The sequence below is a fragment of the Rhodnius prolixus genome, unplaced genomic scaffold (assembly GCF_049639745.1).
Source record: "Rhodnius prolixus isolate KJV_2025 unplaced genomic scaffold, Rpr scaffold_1, whole genome shotgun sequence".
Lineage (NCBI taxonomy): Eukaryota > Metazoa > Arthropoda > Insecta > Hemiptera > Reduviidae > Rhodnius > Rhodnius prolixus.
Genome location: NW_027411581.1, coordinates 39,328,474 through 39,354,866, shown reverse-complemented (window position 1 = coordinate 39,354,866; position 26,393 = coordinate 39,328,474). Strand labels below are relative to the sequence as shown.

The following is a 26,393-nucleotide window of genomic DNA, read 5'->3' as shown; positions in this document are numbered from 1 at the left end:
TATTATACATTTATTGGTTTAGTTTGTTTAAAGAAACCTCTGTGGGACCATAATATTTGCGAAGCTACAATAGTTTTTAACAATTAATAATTAATAGTTAAAATTAATTAACAATTAGTAGTTAATGGAGAATTCAGGTAATTTTTGCTACATTTAATTTGGTTCTCAATCCCTTAACGCTAACTTTCATCTAAATACTAGGCAAAATTAAATTACATTTTCACGTCCTACTACTTCTGATCAGAACGAATTCTCCAATCCTTCTTCTACTCCATTTTTTCAGATGAACAACATTAATTTACGACAAATCATGGTGTAGTGATTTAATAAAAATTATTGTTTTTTTTTAATTGACTAATTTCATTTTATCTGCATATATTTCTATTTTGTTACCTTAAAGAAACTGCTAGGATTAATGGGGTTACACTGGACTAGTATGTAACCAAATGTTGAAATAGATATTCTAAAATGCGAATGAATCTTGCCAGGATGCTCCCGAAGTTGTTGGTACAAGTGATGAAATTCACCATGTTCATGTGTAGTCCTGATTATATCATGTACACCACAGCTCCTACTACTAAGCTGCTGCAAATACCAAATTTTCATGGAAGAATTTTCATATAGAAATAGTTCCTCCATCTTTTCTCGTCGAAAGGAGAAACGCGACTAAACTCGTCACTATGTGCATGTGACTCTTTGCTCGCTGCTTGTCGCTCTCTTTGATCAGAAGCAGCTATCATCGCCGCTTTGCTCGCCGTTCCACTATGTTTCCAGCCTTAGGGAGTGAACATGAGCTGTCTTATCAAGAATCACTCCCAAATAATTGATGTGACTGAGCAAGTTATCAGTTGAGTCCTGAAACCGCCTGCCAGTGATTAGTGAACGGAATGACCTAACCTTTAGTACGGGTTCATTCTATATTTCATCTACTTTAGAAATTTTCAGTCAATACAAGGGACTCTCCACAAGATTTGCACTAGTTATATCATTCGAGTTATTCGGCAATTATAGAGAGAGCCAGTATTATTTTTTGGGCGGGGTTTGTGTTGGAGAAGTAAATGCACTACATTTAAGGGTGTGATCCCTAAGTGCGCCTTTGGATTGAGTGTTTGCTTACTCCAAGAAAATAAGGAGCAGCATTGCTCCTAAAATTAAGCACTAACTATTCGTTGGGGTAACACCAAAATGGAAAAAACCTTGGAAATTAACACTTGCAACAATATAGAGTGGAAAATGTTTATAATAACCTGCAGATCACGTAGATAAATCACTTTTGGATGTCATCAAATATCGTGCTGCACAAAGATCATGCGATGACTGAACTTCCCCACTTTATAGTCACTAGAAGTGAATATAGCGGGTCAAAATCCGAACTTTTGTTTACTTTGATGATCATATTGATGTCTAGATGATGGTAGGATCTTGCTGACATTACTAAGCAAGTATCAGGTCTTTTAACTAATATTATTATTCGTTCTCTTTTTCTGCAATAGAATTCCTTAATTGCGGTATACAATCATTAAGCAAATCAATCATCTGCAGCGCATAATTTAAAAAAAAATAATTTCTTCCGCTGCTGGCCGCCTATTTTTAGGAACTATTTTCCTGTCGGCTTTAATATTTCTATGGTTTCATAACCCCAAAGTATCCTTTGGTTATATCTCCCTCTTGCCTCTTTCCTGTAACATTTCTTTGTCATCGACTATATTCTAGTTTGTTTTTATTGGAACATTATATGCCGTTTGTATTTCGCGGTCACCTCCTTATATAAACAATATTCTCTACCGCAAGCTTCCACGTCTTTATACCACAAACCCACATCCTACTTTTTCTAAATGTTTTATGATTCGCTACTACTTTACTTCCGGGAAATTGTGTGTGGCACTATGCATGACTGATTGTCGTGCTGTTTACCTCAGGCATGTGCCTTCCTGTATTTGCGTATCTTCAATTTGCATTGTTTTTTTGATTGAATATGTTTTATTTTTAATGTATTTTCGAAGAAAAGTAGTATTTTTTTTTTCTCATACCAGATGAGAAAATTGTTGCGATTAGGTCGAACTTTCGATTCTGAATTTCCAAGGAAGACTCCCCGTTTTAACGTTCCCTGAGTGAGAATAAATGTTTAAAAAAATATTCTCTCTGAATGTCCATGTGTGCATGATAAAAGCAAAATTTCCCTAAAATGAATAAATCGTGGGGAAGCTGATAGCTTAATATTTCGATTGTGCTTAACCAGGGGATCCTGCTGTAATGTAATCATCATAATTTTTTACCAGTTGTACCTACTACTTTTTCTAATTGGCTTTTTAAGATTCTTTCGAAAATGTCTCCAACGAATTTCTTCAAACGATAAATATACTCATTACTCATGTTGTTTTATGAATTTTTTCTCGTAAAAAATCGATTATGTTGAGTTCTGTGAGGGGAAGAGTTGATAGGGTCTCTGTTCTAAAGTACCATTTCAATACAATCCCCTTTATAATTTTAAAAAATGTTTAATTAAATGTAATATTAAAGTTCTGAGTTCGAATAAATTTCACTATGGGATGTAGCTCTTGATTTTATACATTTTTGGATTATATCACGACTTCTATGATTCTCTCTTTATGTAACATTCTACATAAATGCATGTAATTTCTATTATAAGATCTAAATCTTCAATTGAATAATTTTTTTGAAAAAAGTTATATGGAATTTGGGAGAGGGAAGAATTACATGTCTTTTAAATTTCGGTCTGCCATCCAAAAAATGTAAAAGAATATCTACTTTTATCAGCCATAGCTCACATGTTTATTGTAAAAAAAGACAAAATTGTGTTAGCGCTATTTCGTTATTTCCTTGCAATAATGATTTAAAGAGTTTACTCGGCTAATGGAACAACCATATACAAGCTTGGGAAAGCAATTAAGAAAAGAAAAGCTGCATTACAAAGGTTCGGATATTCTTACGTAATATTTGTATTCCTCCAAAATTTACTCATAGTTAAGTTATTAAACTAATAATTTAACGACTTCATGTTGAAAGTGCAAACTTCAAATCGAAAATCGTAAATACTGCGTGGCTGACTATAAAGTTGTGATTGAATAGCATTGGTATTCATCGACCCCCTAGAACGGATCGACCCCTAAATCATATTATATCCCTGATGATCCCTGTTCTAAAATGTTTTGAAATTACAAGTTTGAAGAGAAACCATAGCCTAGAACAGTGATGGCGAACCCAGACACTGACCCGCGCAAGCTTTTTCACTGACCCACAATTGCTAGGCAACCCCTTTGTTTGTTTACGCGGGTTTGATTTAGATTTTCTAATTGTGTGGATAATTTATATTCTATCTGTATTTTTTCAATCGCGCATTGACACAAATGCAATTTAAACGCAAATGACGACAAATGCTTTTTGTAGTATTTGAAATAAAGCAAAAGTGTTTATAAAATATCAAATAAAATGTTTAATTTTACTATTTTGTTTGTTTTAAAAAATCGACAACCCAAAGCAAATAACCATATTTAAATTTTTCTTCAGATAAAACACACTTTTGTAAGGTTTTGTTCAGTTATGTTTGTAAAAAGAGACTTCCATAGCACTTGTTTCGTCCCGTTTTACCCGTTAAGCCAATTGAATTTTAAAGATGTTTAGTTTTGAAAATATTCAGTTTAAAATTTTTAAACTTAACTCTTGTGCAAATGGGCATTAGTGACCCAAGAGCTAGTACTAAAAAAAAAAAAAAAAAAAAAAAAAAAAAAAAAAAAAAAAAAAAATGAACAAAATTTGAGCCACGTCTCAGAAAGGTTCGCCATCCCTGGTCTAGAACTTCAGGCGTTGCAGTTAGAGTAGGTCGTGTTCTCGATTTTTAAAGAATGTTGGCAATGATACTCGAGTTAAAAAATGCTATTGTGGTTCTTTTAGCTTGAGAGTCTCGCCACAGCTTTAAGGAAGCCTTCTTGTATCCATTCATGATTCTCAGATGTTAAATAATTCGTTATAATAAAAAAGGACCACGAAGAATATAATAACTTAACAATTGATATAATTGTAACGAGTTAGTGGTTAGTTCATATACAGTTTTGAGTTATTGTAAATGAACATCCGTTTAGTTGATAGCGTGAAGCTGAACGTTAGCTAAGTAGTAATGGAATGGTACTATTATCCAGTGAAGTGTAACTAGGGATACAGAGAGTAGGTGGGGACTGTTTTAATCTACAGCATCTGATGCAGGTGCCCTCTACTTTAGGAGAGTCTATAAAATATTTTGGGCAGCCCAATCCATACTCTCGTTCCTTCATCTTGCTCTTTTATTCTCTCTTTATATTTCCCATCGCCTTAACGCCATCCACTTCGTCTGGTCCAGTGTATTCTCTGGTGAAGGCTGCACCATTTGTTGACACGACTTCCCATATATAATTGGGCCGAGATTGTTAGACTAACGGTTACCAAACTTACATACGTTATTGAGTCTTGTTTGTATGTCTATCTGTTTATTACTCTCCTCGTTTGATTCCCATAGTTTTCACTCTACTCCTAGCTCTTGTCTTGTTCCTCTGTACTAGATATGAATGTACGTACATGTGCGCATTATTTATATGAGAAAATGTTTCTTACAAGTATAATTAATTCTTTTTTTATTACGATAAATACAGTGAATGTAACGTTTACTTCGCTACACTCAAATGTGTGGTCCTAGTTGAAAGGAAAGTAACTTTACTCTTACGTATTTCCTCCCTTTTAATTGATTGTTCTACCACATGGGAAGACTTGTGTTTTTTGAAGTTTGATTTATCATTTCTTGCAAAACACCATTTCGGTTCTTTTAATTAGCGTCACATTAATTAACTCATAAAAATGAAACTAAATAACTTCAAATAAAATATAACTTTCAGAAGGGAAGGAATTAGCTGAGGTGTTAGCGAATACTGGAGATCTCGGGTTCGAATCCCGCAGCTAGCCCTTAGATTTTTTCTTCCTAGGAGCTCACTGTCCAGTGATAGACTATCTCTTATTCTCGGTGTCCATTTTGGAACATTTTAACTTTACAAAATGCCCTAAGTGCTTTTTTTCCTTAAAATTTATTTGAATTAAAAGTACTGCCAAAAAAGTTTTTTAGAAATCGGAAAAGGCATTTTCAGAAAAGTGAAAAATTAATTTAATAAAGTACTACTAATAGTAATTATTTTAGAATTTTGCACAAATCTCAGAATTTTGGAAAGACCTTAACCCCCTTTGTGATGTAAAATGCCCAGAACTATAAATTCCATTATTTTAAAATTTAACTCCCAGAACAAATAAATTTTGGGGCAGGAACATGATGGACTGTTAACTGTACATAAGATAAGATTCTAATAGGGCGGCCCTCAAGGCCTACGCCACCGCGACCCCTTTGGATTTATTGTGGCTCCCCTTCTCTAGATCTAGCCCTCTAGACCCGTCCGTTTAATCAGAATCTTCATTTTGGAGAGCGACTCTTGGGTAAAGCTCACAAGCCTTGGTTTTTCCTCCCCGAGAAGTAACATCTTTAGCCAGACAAGCCCCTCACACTGACACAACACGTGCAGTGCCGTTTCCTCCTCTTCCTGACAGAACCTACAAAGGCTATCATCTGCCAGGCCCATGCGATGCGTGTGTTTTCTGAGCCTGCAGTGGCCGGCTAATAGGCCTACAATTATCTTTATAGCCCCACGGCCTTGACGGATTAAATCGCAGTCAGCTTTGGCGAATAGCCCTTAATGAACTCCTTCGGGGCAGGAACATGGTGGACTGTTAACTGTACATTGTCTCAGCTAGGACCAATCAGGTTCCTTGGTTTGGAATCAGGTCTCCCCACATTATATCCACTGCAATTTTCAGTGAAATCAAACCGAGCTACTCTTGTATAATTGGGACTTTTTCATTTTTTTTTTTTTTTTTTAACAAATAAAAACTGCCTAGTTGTGCTTACAATTTGCCTTGTGTAATTCGTAAACCTTAATGTTTGTGGTTTATTATTTTCAATTTTAAATAAAAATTCATTAAATTGAATTAAAATTCCGAGTTTTAAAATTATAGTTCACAAAAAAGTTAAATTTTCGGGCAAAGTGGTTTTATCGCTGACTTTATCCGTCGTATCAAGCAATATATTTTTTTTTGTATCCCTGACCAGTTTCGTGCTTTCAACCATCATCAGAGATTGATTATCACAGTTTGGTGTAGGAAATCTGACTTATGTTTCCGTCTCCGCTTTAAGAAAGTTCAAAACCGTTTAGGGATAACAAAAAAAAAGCGGTCTATGACGGATAAAATCAGCAAAATTATCCAAACACTGAGGAGCTAACCACATTTTCCTAACGGTTTGAGCAAGAATTTTATATCGTTAATTCAGTTTAGAAAAAGCCAAGTGATTACACGTGAAAGTTGTGCTTATTTTGTAATGATTAGCTTTATTCCCTTAGTTTATTATTGTTCTTTGTGATCAATTTGATTCACTTCGTACGGATTTTATTTCAATACACTAATACCTCACTTTGCGTCGTGGTTACGTTCCAAAAAAATACGACGCAAATTGAAACGACGCAAAGTGAATTAAGATTTTCTATAGCAAACCATGTAAAGATCGAAGATAGGTTCCAGGGTTACGGAAATACTACTTTTTAAAAAGAAAATTGAACAAAGTAAACATTTAAAAAGCAAAAATAATATAAAATTTTGTTACATACATACAAAAAACAAAAAAAAAACGTATGTATTCAATTAAAACAAAATTAATTTATGAAAAACAAAATTAAAATTAATCACTGTCTGATGAGTCCATAGTGGCTGTTGTCGTAAGTCGGCTTTCTTTCACAAAGAATTGGTCCAATGTTTGCTGAACAGCTTCTTTTTTTTTTTTCAACGTAAAATAAATTTCCTTGTAGAACCCGACTAAAATTAGCAAAACAAAGTGAAAATAAAACTGCAAATTGCGTTGATTTTTAGTTAGAAAGGGAATCCCCGAGTTTTGATGGCATGGCGCAATTAGAGACAAAAGTGTTACCATCTTTTAGAGAAAAATTAAAATTTCAATCGAACCCAAAACAACGCAACTTCGAAAATCTAACGACGCAGAGTGAAAATTAGTACTAATTAAGCAGCGACGCAACTTCGAAAAAACGCAAAACGAAACGACGCAAAGCGAGGTATTGGTGTAAGACGTAAACTTCGAATACAATTATATCACTTTTCTTTAAATTTTGTATTGTTTCTAATTCTTAAATAATTCAATTATTTTAGAAAGTTGTGAATGATTTTAAACAATTAAAGGGAAATCTGAGGATGGATGTATTTTTTAACTGGAAATAGATATTTGTCAAAGTGGAACAATAAGTTAGAATTGTCTGTACGTAGACACAAGTAACTGTCTCTAAGAATAATTGTGGGATAAATAATTAAACTAAAGGTAGCGAAGATAGATAGCGTATAGGAGGAGAAGGTGGTGTAGCTAGTTCCATTGTTCCATTATGTGCAAAATAGTGGTCTGCCAGCGCTGTGGAGTACCATCCAGGACTTCCTACAATCTTAAGCCACTTCGCACACTCAGCACTCTGTAGTTCTTAGCCCCCAATCCGCTATGGTCCAGCAATAAACACTGTAGATTCCCCTACAGCTACACGCGCGCATCCCTTCGCACACTGAGCTCGGTTCGGCTTATTGCTTGGCTTCTAATAAAAAGCTTTACTAACATATAAATTGCCGGACATAGTCACTATATACCAAACCTATCATCGTAACAATTGTAATTATTGTCTGCAATTAAACTTACAACATTCATTAATACTCGGCTAGATTGGAATTTGCAATATCTCTAACCAATTAACAGCGCTATAGAGTTAACATTCTTTAGCTGTGTTCACATTGCTAGATTTTTAATGGTATAACATATGTACTCTCTGTTAATTCTTTAAGGTGTAGTTTTGTGATTGTGCCCAATTTTAGGGTTTGAGTTCATTCCGGAAGCTCAATTTTGTTTTTGGTCTGAGATCTGAAAAAAAGGCTTCTTTCAAATCACTCTTTCTCACAGTGCCCATCCTGAAAATGTGTTGAGGACTTTTAGTCCAATTACCACCTGACAGAAAAAAATCATCCCCTCTGAAATTAATTTTCAAAAAATTTTTTAATAATAAAATAAAAGTGGCAAATCAAGAGAGAAAAGATCGATCATTACTCTTTCCCACGATCGTGCGGTAAATCGATGTTTACCGCATTGTGAAAGGGTACGGTCTTTCTTTGCCACATTTACTTACCGCAAGATGTCGTGAGTGAAATTAAATTAAAACATCTTATGTAATATGCACAATCGATTTAGTTTAATTCGGTTTATTTGTTTCTGTTCAATTAATTTAATGACAGACACTATATCAAAATATAATATGAACATGTGTACATTTTTTTCATCTGGAATTTCAGTTAACACTATAATCTCTTACCTATTCACAATGAAAGGTTTAAAAATAGACTAATAAATGAAGGGGTAAAACCCAAAGCATTAGAAGCTCACATTACTTGAAAGCGGTTTTCACCCTTCGATATCTACTCAACCCTGGACGTTGTTAGTCCCCTTCAGTGGGTTTACTATTAACATGGTAAAGATAAAACACTTTTCAGTGGAGTGGAATATACATTTTTCTACTTTAAGATTCATGCAAATCGGTTCACGTGTTTAGGCGCTACATTGATTACAAAAAAGGTAACAAGAAGAAGAAGAAGAACAACAGCAAGAACATTTTTTGAAAATGCCGTTTTTGCCCATTTTCAGACACGTATTTCTCGAGATCTATTTAATCTGTTGTTGCAGAAAAAAAAAAAATTCAGTTATAAAGGAGGATTTGCACAATATTTTAAAGAGAATTTAGGAATTTTATCTTTTATAGAAAAAGAGAAAAAAATTGTCAAAGTTGGGTGTTTTTCAACGTTACGCTTTTTCGTGCAGTTTTTGACGATCAACCCTTATACAACTGTCCTACCGGACAGTTTTAATTTAATTTAGTCTATTTTAACCTAATCGCTACATTTGGGTAAATGAATTAATATTTCAGTTAAAGTAGTTTTTCATTTTAATACTGTTTCCTCTCTTATTAGGTCTGAGTGATTTTCTTATTATTATAAATATAAAAGATATTTAAATATGAAATCTTCGTTTGTTATTGCGTTTACTTGAATTAACACGGTTACATTTACTTATTTTAGGTAATGTTAGCATTTTAAAAATAACATTTTATCACTTTTATAAAAATATGGAGAGTGACTGACTGGTGGTGTATTTTTACTGGTGCAGCACAACACTTCTTACTCTCTGGAGAATAACTACTTCCCTCCACTAGTTGACCAACTATTGCATACTTCAAACTCTAATGCATATACGAGGTGTGTTCAAAAAGTAACGGGAATTTTCGTTTTTTGAAAAAAATATTTATTTATTCATCTACATTAATATTGTCGCCTTCAAGGTAGTCCCCTTCGCATACAATACACTTGTGCCAGCGCTTTTTCCAATCCTCGAAACACTTCTGAAACTCGATCTTTGTGATAGCTTTCAGCTCTTTCAGCGATTCGCTTTTAATGTCATCTATGCTTGTAAAACGACGGCCTTTTAATGTTCTCTTTATGTTTGGAAATAGAAAAAAGTCACATGGAGCCATGTCTGGCAAATATGGAGGCTGGGGCATCGTTAAAGTTTTGTTTTTGGCCAAAAATTCACGAACAAGCAATGAAGTGTGAGCAGGTGCATTATCGTGGTGCAATATCCATGAATTGTTTTGCCACAAATCCGGGAGTTTTTTTCGGATTGCTTCACGCAAACGGCGTTGAACTTGTAGGTAGTACTCCTTATTGATTGTTTGACCTTGTGGCAAGAATTCATGATGCACTATGCCATTAAAATCGAAGAACACAGTGAGCATAACCTTCACATTCGACCGCACTTGTCGAGCCTTTTTCGGTCTTGGCGATCCAGAATGCCTCCACTGGGACGATTGAGCCTTAGTTTCGACATCATATCCGTAAACCCATGTTTCGTCACCTGTTATAACACGTTTCTCTAGATCCGCATCGTTGTCGACTTCATTGAGTGACTCTTGAGCAACTTCCATTCTCCGCTGTTTTTGTTCGAAATTCAACAATTTTGGAACAAATTTTGCTGCCACACGTTTCATACCCAAAACATCCGAAAAAATTTCATGGCATGAGCCAATTGATATGGCAACATCATCAGCGACTTCTCTGATTGTGATTCGGCGATCGTTCATAACCATTTCTTTCACTTTTTTCACGTTTTCATCGGTTGTTGATGTGCTTGGACGTCCAGGTCGTTCGTCATCTTCAACGTTTTCGCGGCCATCTTGGAAACGCTTATACCACTCGTAAATCCTTGTTTTACTCATAGCAGACTCACCATATGCCTTTATTAACATTTCACACACTTTATTTCATTTTTTACGCAAAATTTAACACAAATTCTTAGATCCATTTTTTTTAACAAACAAAAATTGCCAAGCTCGAAAAACACGTCTAACCTTAACGGCTGCCACTTAAGAAGTAAACAATGAATATTACTGAAAATTTTATCGTACTTCAGGGGCATGTGTACCAACATAATAAAAAAAAAATTTTTACAATCAGACTCTCCAAACCCGCGAAATTTAAAAATTCCCGTTACTTTTTGAACACACCTCGTACACTGTACATAAAGAGTCATCTCCGACATCGTGAAGATCTTCCAGCTTAACTACCCTCTTAAAATTCTTCTAAATCAAAAACGAAAAAAGAGTGAATAAATATTTTAAAAAATCAATATTACTACATTAATTCTTCAATAAAGTGAACAGTAAATAATATAATAACAGTCATACACAATTTTATGACGTAGCGGCAGCGTCATAAAGTACAGATTGACTCTCTGGATTACTACACCAACTTAGAAATATACCAACTACCAATTCGCTTGAGTATCTAACTCAAATTGTAAGATCCCTTATGTAACTCAGAATTTTACTTTTCTTTGAAGTTACTCAGCTAAACAGTACAAGAATAAGTGGCAAACTTGAGCATTACTTCCTTATTACTCCTATTGCTCGCCGAGAATTCAAGGCTCTTATAAATATTTGGGAATCAAATTAACATCCTCTTTAAGTTTAACGGAGCATTTGAATGAGAAATTAATTAAAGCCAAAACCGGTATTCACTCAGTTTGGAAAAGTTTTATTTTGAATACAAATGTACCAATCTCCGCCAAAATTCAAATGTTTAATGCAGTGAATAGAGCTATCATGTGTTACGGGGCACAGGTGTGGGGCGGGAAGAAATATCACCAGGTTGACCGGTTATTTGCTTTTTTTATGAAAACATTATTGCGACTACCCCACAATACACCGAATTATGCCTTAATATTAGAAACCCAGATTCCGCCAATGTACCTCTACACACTAAAGCTTCATCATGAGTATATAATTAAAGTTTTAAACCTACCAGAAAACAGATATCCGAAGCTTGTGGCGCTTGAAGTTATCAAGAGAGGTGTATATTGGTATCGGGAGCTTCAAAATGTAAATAATGAGTACGGTTTAGTGTATGATTTCAAAAGCAATAGTTATAACGAATGGAAAAAGTTCTTTGTAAAACTTAGAGATAGAATTAGGTTAACTATTGTGGAAACAGCTGGTATCAAGGCAAGGAATTCTTTATTTAGTGAGACTTATAAGTTATTAAATTATAATTTAAAAGATGAAGCAGCTTACTTTAATAACAATTCCAATATAAATGTTATAAGCCTAATTATAAAGATAAGAGCCGAGTTATTAAATTTAAATTATAAAAGGTACAATAGTGAGAGTCCACAAATATGTTCAATGTGTAATGCAAAAGAATTAGAGTCTGTATTTCATTTTATGGCGACGTGTCCTATATTGAAAGAATTCAGAAGAATTTATTTCAATGAGGATTTTTTGTCAATGGCCCAATTAGAGGAATACTTAAACGGAAAGAAGTGGGATTTAGTATTGAAATATTGTAGGATGGCTCTTAAGTATAGGCAACAACTTTTGGCTGAATTTAATTTTATTTAAGTTTCTATTTAGTTCTGTGTTATTGTAGCCTAAGGTTTATATTAGACCAGAAAATGATTTTAAGTTATTTTGTAGGAAAAAATGTATTTATATTTTTCTGTTTTCTAAAAAATTACCCCTCTTCCCTCATGGTTTTATACCAAGGGCCACATCTGTCCTTATGTATATTTATAAATAAAGACAGCTTATTATTATTATTATTACTCAGCTAAACAGTACAAGAATAAGTGGCAAACTTGAGCATTACTTCCTTATTACTCCTATTGCTCGGCGAGAACACATTCAAGGCCAAATGCTACCTGGGATGAGGGCTGCGATGGTGGTAAGGATGTAAGGACAAGTTCTCTCATTCTCCTTCGCTTTCCATTTCTTAATACCACCAAACTAGGATTTAAAAACAACGAATAATATCTAGTCTGGCCTGTGGACTGCAGTCTCTCTTCATGACTCATAAATTCTTATTATTTTCAATTCTGATGATTTTTTCAAGTATTTATAGACATCTATTGTAATAAACTTTACGTTTTCTATGCTGTATTTTGGGAATTCATTCTGAAGAATAAAGAAGTCTTCATTCAATTAAAAATAAAATAAATAACTTATTAATTGCTTAAATTCCGTTGAATGGTGGCTGGTTCTTCAAAGAGGAGAACTGTAGTACGCTGATTCTGGTTAGAAAAAGATGTAGACCTAGAAAAGTGTTACCTCAGTTCACATACTCAAAATAGAAATCACAAATTAATAAATCAAATAATACTAAGAAGAAAAACAAAAAAGATACTTTAATTTTAATTTATCTATTTTGAATTTTTACTCATCTTTAGCCATAAAGACGTCCACATGGTATTCTGACCGTCAGGGGATTCTGTTAAGAGGCAAAAGATCTTCTCTGACTCTAAAAATCATTCTGATGAAATGAAACGAGTGGTTTATCAGATAGACAGATAGATTTGGATTAGCCTCTATTGCAAGTTTTTATTATAGTGGATGGCTGATAGAACTAAATAGCTTCAACTGGAAAGCGGTGCTCATATCGGCTTGCAAGGATTTTATTATGATATTGAAGTTGTCCTCACATAATGTAATATTTCCAACATTTTGCCAATTTAAATCATTTGGAAGGTTATATTTTGATATAAGACTTTTAATTTCTAAAAACCAATAGATTTTTCTTTTTTATAATTTCATGACATAAAATTTTAGGGTATCTGTTATTAGGAAGCTGCAGAACTCTAGCTAAGTATTTAAAATGCATTTTAAGGGTGTAAAAATAAATGAGGTCAATTCCAGTTTCAGCATGGATAAAAGCTGATGGAGTAGTTTTTGGGGATTTAAATAATTTTTTAATAAAAAAAATATAATAGTCTACCCACTTCGACAACCCCACATCTGGGCATCGTAGCACATCGTAGACCTATTTACAGAATTAAAAATACGAACTTTTATAGAATAAGGAACTTTAATGTTTTCCATAAAATTATGCCAAATTGTATTTAAGCTCATTTTAGCCTTGGACAATTTTCATTCAAAATTAAATAAATTTAGAAAACTAGATTAGTTACAAACTTAAATGCAATTATCCTTGTAAATAATTTGGCACGGAGTAGAGAAATAAATAGATGTATAATAAAATATTAACTAAATAAAGAACAATCACATAATTAAAGATTTTTTTTTTATCGAGAGCAGTGTATATGAGGCTCTTAAGCGAAATAGTTAAGTAGGACTTAAATTACAATAAAAGTTATATATAAATTGAAATATTATGTTTAGTATTGGAATTAGATACATTAAAAACATGTTTCAGTGTCTCAGTTGCACAATATTTTCAGCTGCTACTATGTAGGATATAAACCAAATGGTAAAACGTGGCATCCGCCCTTCTTAGTAACGGTGCACGAAGTAATAAAGGAGCCACCATTAAACTGTTATAACAGCTGAAGTTAAAAAATCTAGTAACACTATGCCTATGGTCAAAGTAAGCTGCAAAACATCAGAAAACCTTTAAAAGATTGTGATTGTAGAAGTTGACCAGTTGTTTTTCTTTTATCAACTCACCTGTTCACGTTCCATCTACAGTCCCAGTAGAGGGTTTGAACAAGAAATGTGCATGTTTTATTCAGTAGCAGAAGCCTGTAATTTAAGGAAGAGTGGAGAAGAAGTGAAACTAGGACTTAACAGGCCCAGGATGACCGGGACCTTGAGGGTCGTCACTAACAAGCCCCGGCGGCTCGTTCTCTATATGCCTCTAGTATCTGCAATTACTACCTCTACGGCATATCGTCCTCATAATCTTTACTCTTGCCTTAATGTGCTGCTCTTCTCTGTAAACTTCACAACTGCTTATGTTAATACTCTGGTCTGTATTCCCACTTTTTTACTCCATTCTATTTTACAGTTGTACATTTCATTTTTATTCATTAGTGCTTATTTATTGTTCAAGTGAGCAGCGTAAGGCCTTTCTAGTCAAAATACAAACAATTCTTTAAAAGCAGTAATAATAATTAGTAATAATTTTTCTTTTTTCTTATTTTCCGAAACATACAAAAACTAAAAAATAATAAATATTAAACCCAAATGAAAGAAAATAACTACAGTTTAAAAAAAAGCGCAAATCACCAAATAATTCAGGGAAGGTCCGCAACCCAATCAAATTTAACGCATCCGGCTACATATGACGGGATAGCGAAATTTCAACTTTGGAGAAGTAAAGTTGATTTAGGGTGGAGTAGCCGTAGCTCTACTAGAAGCGGTCACTCCCAGAGAAATTGTGGTACAGCGGAGTAAGTGAACTGAGTGAACACTATTCTTGGTCTATATCTTTTTTCTAACCAGGATCAGCGTACTACAGTTGTCCTCTTTGAAGAACCAGCCACCATTCAACGGAATATTCAGCTCTGGATAGAGAAGAAAACTATCAGAAGTAGGTATACACATTGCCTTGCCTCGGTGGCTAGCTTCAAATCGTGAAGGAAGTGTGTGGATAAGAATGGAAAGAAAGAAAATTATCCGGACCCAGGGGCAAATAGCAGGGCTATAAGTGGATCAACAAAATCAAATGGTTTAAACCCAATTAAAACTCGTAACATCTGAACGCCTAAATATAATTTAAAAGGTAGAATATTACCTTTTAGCACTCGCAACTATACTATATAAATGTTCCTCCAACTTGGAATTTGGTCAGAAGATAGTGGACTCCAATGTTGTAACAATAAATGTTGAAGTTGAGTATTGTCACAGTTTCCCTAGAACCCCAGTAAAATACAATAATTGTCTATTTAGTACCGAACCTCCATTACTGGTCTCTTTATAAACTTAAATTTCCCTTTCAAATGTAGAATTACATTACATTAGTTTAACTATTTATATTAAAACTGTCCGGTAGGACAGTTGTATAAGGGTTGATCGTCAAAAACTGCACGAAAAAGCGTAACGTTGAAAAACACCCAACTTTGACAATTTTTTTCTCTTTTTCTATAAAAGACTCCTTAACAAAAACTTACAGTTTAAAATGTTAAGTATAAGGGTTGATTAAACGCCAAAAGGTACACAAATCAGCAAGTACCCAACATTTCATTAATACTTCATTGATATTATTTAAGTAATTTTACCGCATTAATTTTCATTAATATTTTTTAAGAATTTATTAGATGTCACATACCCTTTTGCTGGCCATTTTCATCTACAAAATATTTGTTCAAGTAGCACACCATTTAACTTAGATTGACTGTAATATCTATTTATCTATAATAATCAAACTATTGATTACAGGTAAAAAAGAGAACGTTATAAAAAATAAAAAAATATGAGGCTAAAAAATTCATAAAATTTTTTAAAAATTGCTTACACCAACATATCGTACATCAATGATTTTATTTATTTATTTTTATTTTTAAATAAAAATCGTCGGTTTAAGTTCTTTCTTCGGTTAAAGTAATTGTTATTTTATGTAGTAGTCAAACGTTTATAATAATAGGTAATAAATAATCTGGCTTTATCGCAAATAATATAGTTTTCTTCAATTACATTCTCCATCTAGGTGTTCTTCCCACAATGTTGTGTATATGTAATATAAAATAAATAAGATATGCATATTTTTAGGACAGCTAATTATTCCAGTATTTTACCATAAGTAAAATTAGGGGAACGAAATTAAATTACAATTGAGAAATGAATAAATAATGTTGAATAATCTACTTGTTATTAACTGTGTGTTATTTGTCCTCACGAATATTTCGGTAAGACGAATTCAAGACTGAAATATTGTTTTAAATCCTCCGTGATTCAAATTTAAACAGTAGCCGACTCTAAATTTGTCTTTTTCTAATTTAACATGCATGTATATGTGACAACTTCAGAATAAAGGGCACATTAAAGAGAAATCAGAAGAATAATTTGGAATAGAGTTAAAATAAAGTACCTATTTATACGAAGATATAATATACATTTTATCACAATTATAACTATTATGAATGAACTGGCCAGCATAAGGGTATGTGACATCTAATAAATTCTTAAAAAATATTAATGAAAATTAATGCGGTAAAATTACTTAAATAATATCAATGAAGTATTAATGAAATGTTGGGTACTTGCTGATTTGTGTACCTTTTGGCGTTTAATCAACCCTTATACTTAACATTTTAAACTGTAAGTTTTTGTTAAGGAGATTTTTGTACCTTTTGGATAGATTTTCCTTTTTGTCTATTAGCAAAGTTACGTCTGCTTTACAGATTTTTTTAAAATTTAGAATAAGCTATTCTATCATTATAACCTGATATGGTGTTAAATCGGAACCGTAACTACCACTGGAGAGATCTTTTTAAAGAATGGTTATAGTTGCGGTCCCCAAACCATCCTCAATAACCATTTTTTTGAGAAAGCGTTTTGAATAAAATAGGAAGGTATTTTTACGTAAATAGCAAAATTAAACTGCGATTTCAGTACTTCCTTTTAAGAGGAGCAAGAAAAATAAACTGCGATTACAGTACTTCTCCCTAAAAGGCAAAGATTTTGAATCGAACGACAATTCATTGATGTAAATCGGTTCACTCATTGATAATTTTAACGATTGCAGTACTTCCTCTTAGTAGGTGTAAGAGCATGATGGCACTTCACAGCCATGTAGAGGAGCTTTAATCACTTCTTCGTGCTAAATTTTATCAAAATCGGACTAAGCTTTGTAGAAATATTAGTAATAATAGTTTTAGAAAGGGCCTTATTTGGGTGGGGCAAACTTCCCTTCTTATGAGGCATAGCGTCGAGACTTTTAAAGTACAAATCTGTACAAAATTTTGATTCGAATGACACTTCATTCATGAAAATCGGTTCACGTGTCGATAATTTGAAACGATTGCTATACTTCCCCTTAACAAGTGTAAGAGCAGATCGTCGCTTTATTGTTAGGTAGGGGAGCCCTAACCCTATCATCCTATCAAATTTTATCAAAATCGGGCCAAGATTTACAGAGTAATTAGTAATAATAATTTTGGAGGGGGCCTTACATAAAGGGGGCTAACTCCTCTCCCATTCGATGTACAGCATCGAGACCCCCAAAAGGCACATCTACATAAAATTCCGAATCGAATGACACCTCATTCATGAAAATCGGTTCACGCGTTTAGGCGCTACGTTGTTTACAAAAAAGGTAACAACAACAAGAACAACAACAACAACAAGAACAAGAACATTTTTTGAAAAAGCCGTTTTTGCTCATTTTCGGCAACTTTTTTCTCGAAACCTATTAGATCTGGGTGGTTGCAAAAAAATTTCAGCTATAAAGGAGTGTTTGCTCTATATTTTAAAGAAAATTTGGAAATTTTATCTTTCATAGAAAAAGAGAAAAAAATTGTCAAAGTTGGGTGTTTTTCAACGTTACGCTTTTTCGTGCAGTTTTTGATGGTCAACCCTTATACAACTGTCCTACCGGACAGTTTTAATAAAATTCCCAAATTTTCTTTAAAATATAGGGCAAACCCTCCTTTATCACTGTAATTTTTTTGCAACAACCCAGATCTAATAGTTTTCGAGAAAAAAGTTGCCGAAAATGAGCAAAAACGGCATTTTCAGAAATTGTTGTTGTTCTTGTTCTTGTTCTTGTTCTTGTTCTTGTTCTTGTTACCTTTTTTGTAAACTGCGTAGCGCCTAAACGCGCGAACCGATTTTCATGAATGAGGTGTCATTCGATTCGGAATTTTATGTAGATGTGCCTTTTGGGGGTCTCGATGCTGTACATCGAATGGGAGAGGAGTTAGCCCCCTTTATGTAAGGCCCCCTCCAAAATTATTATTACTAATTACTCTGTAAATCTTAGCCCGATTTTGATAAAATTTGGTAGGATGATAGGGTTAGGGCTCCCCTACGAAACATTAAAGCGGCGATCAGCTCTTACACTTGTTAAGAGAAAGTATAGCAATCGTTGCAAATTATCGACACGTGAACCGATTTTCATGAATGAAGGGTCAATCGAATCGAAATTTTGTACAGATTTGAACTTTAAAAGTCTCGACGCCGTGCCTCATAAGGAGGGGAGTTCGCCCCACCCAAATAAGGCCCATTCTAAAACTATTATTACCAATATTTCTATATCGCTTATGCCGATTTTGATAAAATTTAGCACGAAGAAGTGGTTAAAGCTCCTCTACGTGGGTGTGAAGTGCCTTCATGCTCTTACACCTACTAAGAGGAAGTATTGCAATCGATAAAATTATCACTGAGTGAACCGATTTACATCAATGAATTGTCGTTCGATTCAAAATCTTTGCTTCTCAGCCTTTTAGGGAGAAGTACTGTAATCGCAGTTTATTTTTCTTACTCCTCTTAAAAGGAAGTACTTAAATCGCAATTTAATTTTGCTATTTACGTACAAATACCTTCCTATTTTATTCAAAACGCTTTCTCAAAAAAGTTGTTATTGAGGATGGCAACTATAATCATTCTTTAAAAAGATCTCTCCAATGGTAGTTATGGTTCCGACTTAACACCTTATCAGGTTATAATGATAGAATTGCTTATTCTAAATTTTAAAAAAATCTGTGAAGCAGATAAGTAACTTTGTAAAATAGACAAAAAGGAAAATCTATCCAAAAGGTACAAAAATCTCTTTAACAAAAACTTACAGTTTAAAAAGTTAAGTATAAGGGTTGATTAAACGCCAAAAGGTACACAAATCAGCAAGTACCCAACATTTCATTAATACTTCATTGATATTATTTAAGTAATTTTACTGCATTAATTTTCATTAATATTTTTTAGAATTCATTAGATGTCACAGACCCTTATGCTGGCCAGTTCATTCATAATATTTTTTTGTTATAATTATGATAAAATGTATATTATAACTTCGTTATTAAATAGGTACTTTATTTTAACTGTATTCCAAATTATTCTTCTGATTTATCTTTAATATGCTTTATTCTGAAGTTGTCACATATATGTACATGCATGTTAAAGTAGAAAAAGACAAAGTTAGAGTCGGCTACTGATTAAATTTGAATCTCGGAGGATTTAAAACAATATTTTAGTATTGAATTCGTCTTACCGAAATATTCGTGAGCACAAATAACACACAGTTAATAACAAGTAGATTGTGCAACAATAATTATTCATTTCTCAATTGTAATTTAATTTAGTCCCCCTAATTTTATTTATGCATATTTTATTTATTTTATATTACATATATACCTAGAAGAATACCTAGATTGAGAATGTAATTGAAGAAAACTATATTATTTGCGGATAAAGCCAGATTAATTATTACCTATTATTATAAACGTTTGACTACTACATAAAGTAACAATTACATTAATCGAAGAATGAACTTATATATTTTTGTTTAAAAATAAAAATAAATAAATAAAATAAGCAAAATCATTGATGTATGTTGGTGTAAGCATTTTTTAAAAACAGTTTTTGAATTTTTAGCCTCATATTTTTTATGATTTTTTTTTTAACCTGTGATTAATAGTTTGATTATTATAGATAAATAGATACTACAATCAATCTACAGTGCTACTTGAACATATATTTTGTAGATGAAAATGGCCAGCATAAGGGTCTGTGACATCTAATGAATTCTAAAAAATATTAATGAAAATTAATGCAGTAAAATTACTTAAATAATATCAATGAAGTATTAATGAAATGTTGGGTACTTGCTGATTTGTGTACCTTTTGGCGTTTAATCAACCCTTATACTTAACTTTTTAAACTGTAAGTTTTTGTTAAAGAGATAAGTTAAGAAATTTTATATTTCATGTAATTTTAAACAAATTAATTTTTTTCTTTATTAATTATATTCATACAAATTATTAATTTATTTTCTTAAAAACTTTTAAGTGTAGTTTCGAATCCTTTAATTAAAAAAAAGAAAAAATACCTTTTCTGAAAAATGACACCTGCGAATAACCAAGTTACTTCAAATTTTGAATTATGCTTACCTGTTTAATAATTTCCTGTAACATCAAATAGGTAGTTATGTCATGGTAGTTAGTTTAAAGGTAAAAGCCTGTCTCAACCTTCTCTTAAAATCTCTTATATAAATTAACGTTAGAAAGTGTTTAAAAGAAAACATAGATCTACGTACATTTACATTCTGTACGATCTACATAAAATTTATCTACATATAATCCACCTGGTTTAAAAAAGTTTAAAGAGAAATAAAATTCAGGTAAACTGTAAAGAAAATCAAGAGGAAAATATTATTTTAACTTAAATTTAAAGCTTTGAGCTTAAAAACGCGGTTCGCAGTCGGATTCGGTAAGCGAAACAGCTCCGAGTTCAGTTGAGTAAAAGACAAACTTTTACTCCGTCAGATTTAACCTGTATCTTTTCTCTGTGAACTGATGGCGTTGCTAATTAAATTAATTTTTGATTTCTGCTCCGGCTTTCTTGTCTTTTTCTTTATTGCTTTTATAAAGAATCCTCACGGTTAGGGAAGGGAGTAGCTAACGGGTTAAAACCCCTTACCATACTAGATTTTCACGCGGAGATCCCAGGTTCGAATCCAGCAGCTGAATCGTAGATTTGCCCTTACAAGGAGCTTCTTACAGCTAGAGAGCCAGCTAGTGGTGTCTGCAACGAGAGAACTTCTTGCTAAGAGTTGCAATGCATTGAAGAAAGCTCCTGTCGCCAATAATCTCAGATGTTGATGCACCTTTAAACAAAAAAATAAAATAAAAAGTCTCGAATAGTGCTATTATTATTTTTTTAAATAGTTTTTTCCCATAGTGGGACGTTTTCCAAAGATGTTTAACCAAAGTAACGCCAGTGAAATGAAGTATAATCTCTTAAGTGGTTGTACGATACATAGGTTTTGGAAGAATAATATTTGAAGTATTTGTTTTGGTTAAAACTTGCACCAAAAACATCTCTGGTTAATTGAATTTTATTGAAAGAAAATGATTTTAAATGTAAATAAGTTATTAAAGGTAAGTATTTTCTGAGACGGAAATGAGCTTCCTGGCATTACTGACGGGAAATAGTGTGCATTATTTATTAACGTTTTTCTAAAATTTTAATAACACTAATAATAATAATCAATTAGCGCGTGTAATTATTTTCTACCAGTAAAAGGTATATTAATAATAAAAGTACTTAATTGCAGTTTAATTAGTTAGAAAAATCTTGCGGTTGTTTATTTGTGGAAATATTCATTGATGCATGCCAAAGAATGAATTAGGATGGACAAGCTTTCGATGAGATAGTTGAAGATGTGCGTCATGTGTTTGTAAATAAGGCTGTAATTAAGGTACATAAAGGAGCCAGATGGACTTTGGTCAGCTAGAATTGTAATCAAGCACTTTCATGTCTCTATATACAACTTCCGAATTAAACATTTCATTTACTCACATGATTAAATAACCAGCACTAGTTGGAGCCTTATTTTTGTTTCCTGTTTAGTTTAATGTATTACTTTCTCTTACAGATCAAGAGAAATATTACAAATAAGTTAATTTTGAAAGAAGTTTTGGATTCTCTTTTGTTAATAAAACACATTATACAATAAAAATGCCCGTTGGTATTTGTTAATCTCTCTTAATCATCGTCGAATTATGTCAACAGTTTTTTCGAACATTGAACTAACAGAGCGCGTGTGCAATACGTAAATTACAAAATAAAAATTTAATTTACAATTATTTGCTTAAGTAGTGCTTTTCTGTAATACTCATTTTGTAATGCAAAAAAATGTAAAAGAGGAGACTGGAATTGAATTGAATAAATATTTATTACAATAAATGTATACATAAAATAAATACAGAAGTGTAAATGTATTATACATTTTAACCTTCTTATCTAGTGAAGAAAGAGAAAAGTTAGGTGAGGAGGATTGGAATGCAGGGAATAAAAGAGAGGAAAAATCTGCAGCTAAAAGAGGAGACTGGAAGCTGAATTAGACAAAGACCAGAATCTTCTTAAATGGAAGAAGGGATAGAACTTGGGATGGTTGACAATTTTAATCATTTAGGTCAAACTAGTTTATTGAAATGCTGGAAAAGGGCAGAACTTTATATAAAAGAATATACGGAAGAGGTTTTGGACTTAAGCAGAATATTTAGAGGGCGCCTTCTGCAGGTCCGGGGACAGAATAGGCCTGCTCCTTTATCCGGGATGTCGTAAGAGGCGACTAACAGGATATTTGGGAAGTGACTAGCACTTCTTAGGGCGGTCGGATCTCCCTACAAGCCCAGCCTGACAGGGGATACACTGAACATGAATATTTTCACTGTGACATACATGCATTCTCTCACCTACGCACTGGCACATGTAAATGCATTTTTGCATACAGAGTACACAGTTAGGGACCTAACTCAAGGTATGAGGAGTTGGTTGGCGGCGAAATTGCTGGCCGTCACTAACGGTGCCCTCCGGACACCAGGCATTCTCCGGTTGTAACATAGCCTTTCCATGGTATCCATGCTCTGCTGTGGGTGACAGTTATTTACCTTGGCTTCTCGTGGGAATCAAATGACATCTCCAACAAACAAAAAACAAATAGTGGAGTCCAACTCTACTTTCCATCCCTTTCTAATAGCTCCCTTCTTACAGTTCCTTCCAACCCCGATATTCCTTCTTTCCCTCCACAGCCTCTCCCATCTACTTCCTATCTTGCTCTTGGAACTATGGTAAATGACAAAGGCAAAAATATGGACTTCTCCATTGGTAATGCGACTACCACAGCGAAAGAGTGTGCAATTACACTGCAACCTTTCGTTCGCCACGAAAGAAAGCCAGGGGTGGCCACTTGAATGTCAAAAAAAAAAAAAAAAATGAAAACATACCCTATCTCAACTTGGATGAAGATAATTCGGCAACGTACTTTATTACCAAAAAAAAAAAGGATGGTAACTTTACTAACGCCTGTTTATAAAAATAAATCTCTTTAATTGAAACAAGGAGAGTTTGTGGAGATGGGATGAGAGAGAGTGATTGTGCTGTCAAAAGAATCTGTAGCACAATTCGTAAATTGTTACTAGTTACTGTCAGTCAACAGATGGTGTGACAAGAGCCATTAACTAACTTTGATCTAATAAAGTTTTCCAATTTGACAACGGACTACCTTTCCACTGCCTTATTAAGCGACCGTGTTGCTTGCTAAATATTTTCTTTGTAACTTCAATGGCGATACTGAAGGGGAGTTCTAGGAGTCTAGGTTTCCCAGTTTGAAATAAATAAGTAGAAAATGTTTGCCATAATTGCCAGGTTAATGTGTTGGAAAGTGGAAAATCAAATCTAATTTTTTTTTCTTAACTCTCCGCTCGGCCTGGAAAGAGGCTGTTCTCAAACTAATAATAATAATAATATTTATTTATCGTCAAATTTCATATATAGAATCCTGGCCAAAGAAGTGGCGGATTAAAATGAACCCACAGAAATGCCAGCACGCCACGTTTACTCTCAAGCGGGGCTCCTATCCATCTGTCCTCTTCAACAGCAATCCTCTTCTTTGTACAGATCTGGTGCGCTACCTTAGCCTCTAAATGGACTAACGACTCACGTGGAACCCACACACTAGAATTAAAAGACAAGCAATGACGAAACGTGCGACACTGCTTTACAGACTTCTTGGACGACGCTCCAAATTACCCATTGAACTCAAACGCTTGATATACAGTACTATTCTCAAACCTATGTGGACTTACGGACTAGAGCTGTGGGGTTCAGCCAAACCTACAAACATACGGACTGTACAGACATTTCAATCAAAACTACTTCGACAGATAGCTGACGCTCCTTTCTACATCCTTTCTCCTTTCTCACTCTTCACAACGACCTCAACATCCCTTTCCTACACCAAGTCGCCAAGACCAAATATCAAAAATTCTATTCAGCAAAAATGTTTAATTTCTGACGGATTTATGTTTAGGGTGGGATTTTGAAAGAAATTGAGAAAAATTTCCTTCAATAAGTTTATCATGCCTGTAATTTCGTGTAAGTTAACAGTAGGTGTATATCTTTGAAGCATCAATGGTAAACCTTAAGAACTTGTTTTGCATCCTTTGCGATTTCTTTAGGATAGTCTAGCTTGTTATGCTCTATCAAGAAGCTGCTAAGTCAATGCAGGTCTAACCAGGACCTTGTATAATAATATCTTAATAAATAATATTTTATTGGCAACACTCAGTGAGGAGCTCTCATACTCTAGATGGAGAAAAATGCAAAATAAAGACGAAAACATACGAACTATAGTCTTTATATAAGTTTTTGGTATAAAAGGACGGATTTTTATGGATTTTAGAACCTACAAGTGGGAGGCGGTTTTTGCTGATTTCTAAAAAAACAAAATACAAAATAGTTTCGCCCAGTCCATTTCCGAGAAGAATAAAAGTAGAATTATTCCATCCAAATAGCCAAACTGAACCTGACTAGTGATAAATCTTGACGTCGCAAATAGTAGAAAGTTATTATTTAGCTGATGATCAAGTTGGCCTGTTATTTGGCACCTGAGATTGTATATATATTAATACATGTGTGTGTGTGTGTTGGGCTGCTTTTAGTTTTGCATAAAAATATTTCTTAGGATTTGAAGGGGGGGAAATTTATGTGCCACTATTTAAAAAACAAGTGGAATTTATTGGTCATTTTATCTGCAAAAGAAGCGAAATAAATGTGCAGAAGTTGTTATTTATGTTCGCTCATCTTCCGGTCGATTCAGCCTCAGCCGCTTTGACATCTCCTCCAATTTTATGAGAGTTGTTAAATTTTTTATTGTAATATTATAACCTCAAGTTTTTGTTCACTGTTATAACTACCAAGTGGGAGCCACAGTTCACATCAGAAGTCTATTATATAATCATCGTATAATAATTGTGATATTCATAAAATTCACAGTGGGAGCAAGCCATTCAATTTTAATGTATACAAATATTTTTATGAGCAATTTAAGAATTGTGTATTCTGTTTGGCGCATTATGTACTGTATTTTTTATTGATTATTGTTTATTTATTCAAAGTGGACTGGGAGAATTAGTAATCGATATGGTCCAATTTGCCGTTTCGGGTTTTAACGAGGAATATACATTTTGTAGACTTGTAAGTCGAAAAATGGTCGTTAAAATGGTCTTTGTGGGTGACGAAAGATCACAGAAAGATGAAACTTAATATTTTGATTTGGCCCGACCAGGAGACCCGGCTGTAACTTACGAGTTTAAATATTGTTCATTGCTGTTGGTGACTGATTCATTGATCTAAAAGACAGAAAGAATAATGACAATTTCAGTGATAATTTTCTTATTATTTTCCCAAGCTTTCGACCTAGGGACTAGGTATAACCCTACTGTAAAACATGTTCCTCAGCCCTAAAGATGGCCAAATCCCTAGGGTCTATGGCTCGACAAAATAAAAATTCATGACTGAAATTGGCACTATTCTTAGAGTTCAAAATTTTTCAGATTGAACTATATTACTTTATTCATAAGGTCTAGAAAATGACTCTGTACTGATTTTTTTCTTTTAATTTTACGCGCGTCAACATTAGAGGGTTATTGGTGCCAAGAGCTGTAAAAAAAATCTTAAAGGCCAACAATTGTATTCTACAGTTGTATGCTGCAACACATAATGAAGCAGGGTAACAACATGTCTGTAGAGTACTTGTGCTCGCAGTAGTATTCTTGTAAGTGAAGCTCCAATATCCGATGGACAGAGTTACCCTGGCCAATCTGCTCGTACTTGGTGTTCTTACTTTATTAGCCTAAGATTTATAAGATTGTTCACCCAATGGCTCGTACATACTCTGACCATTTGGCGAGTTTCACTGCCAACGGCGACAGCAGTGTAATTGTCCTCACACTTAACCACATGTTCTACTTTGTGGCCTCATACTTC

At 33.6% G+C, this 26,393-nt stretch overlaps 1 protein-coding gene across 12 annotated transcripts in view; it reads left to right on the top strand.

The window, feature by feature from the left end:
- The window catches only part of LOC141459754 (lysine-specific histone demethylase 1A-like), a 419,413-nt gene that overhangs the window by 43,331 nt on the left and 349,689 nt on the right, over positions 1-26,393 (top strand). The window contains exon 14 of one of the 12 annotated variants that reach the window (XM_074139195.1): positions 21,997-22,034. The exons of the other annotated variants lie outside the window; for them this stretch is intronic. Within the exon in view, the coding sequence (XP_073995296.1) occupies positions 21,997-22,019 (23 nt within the window). The 3' untranslated portion in view covers positions 22,020-22,034. Of the gene's footprint in view, positions 1-21,996; positions 22,035-26,393 lie in introns of those variants that run through there. 12 annotated transcript variants of the gene reach the window in all.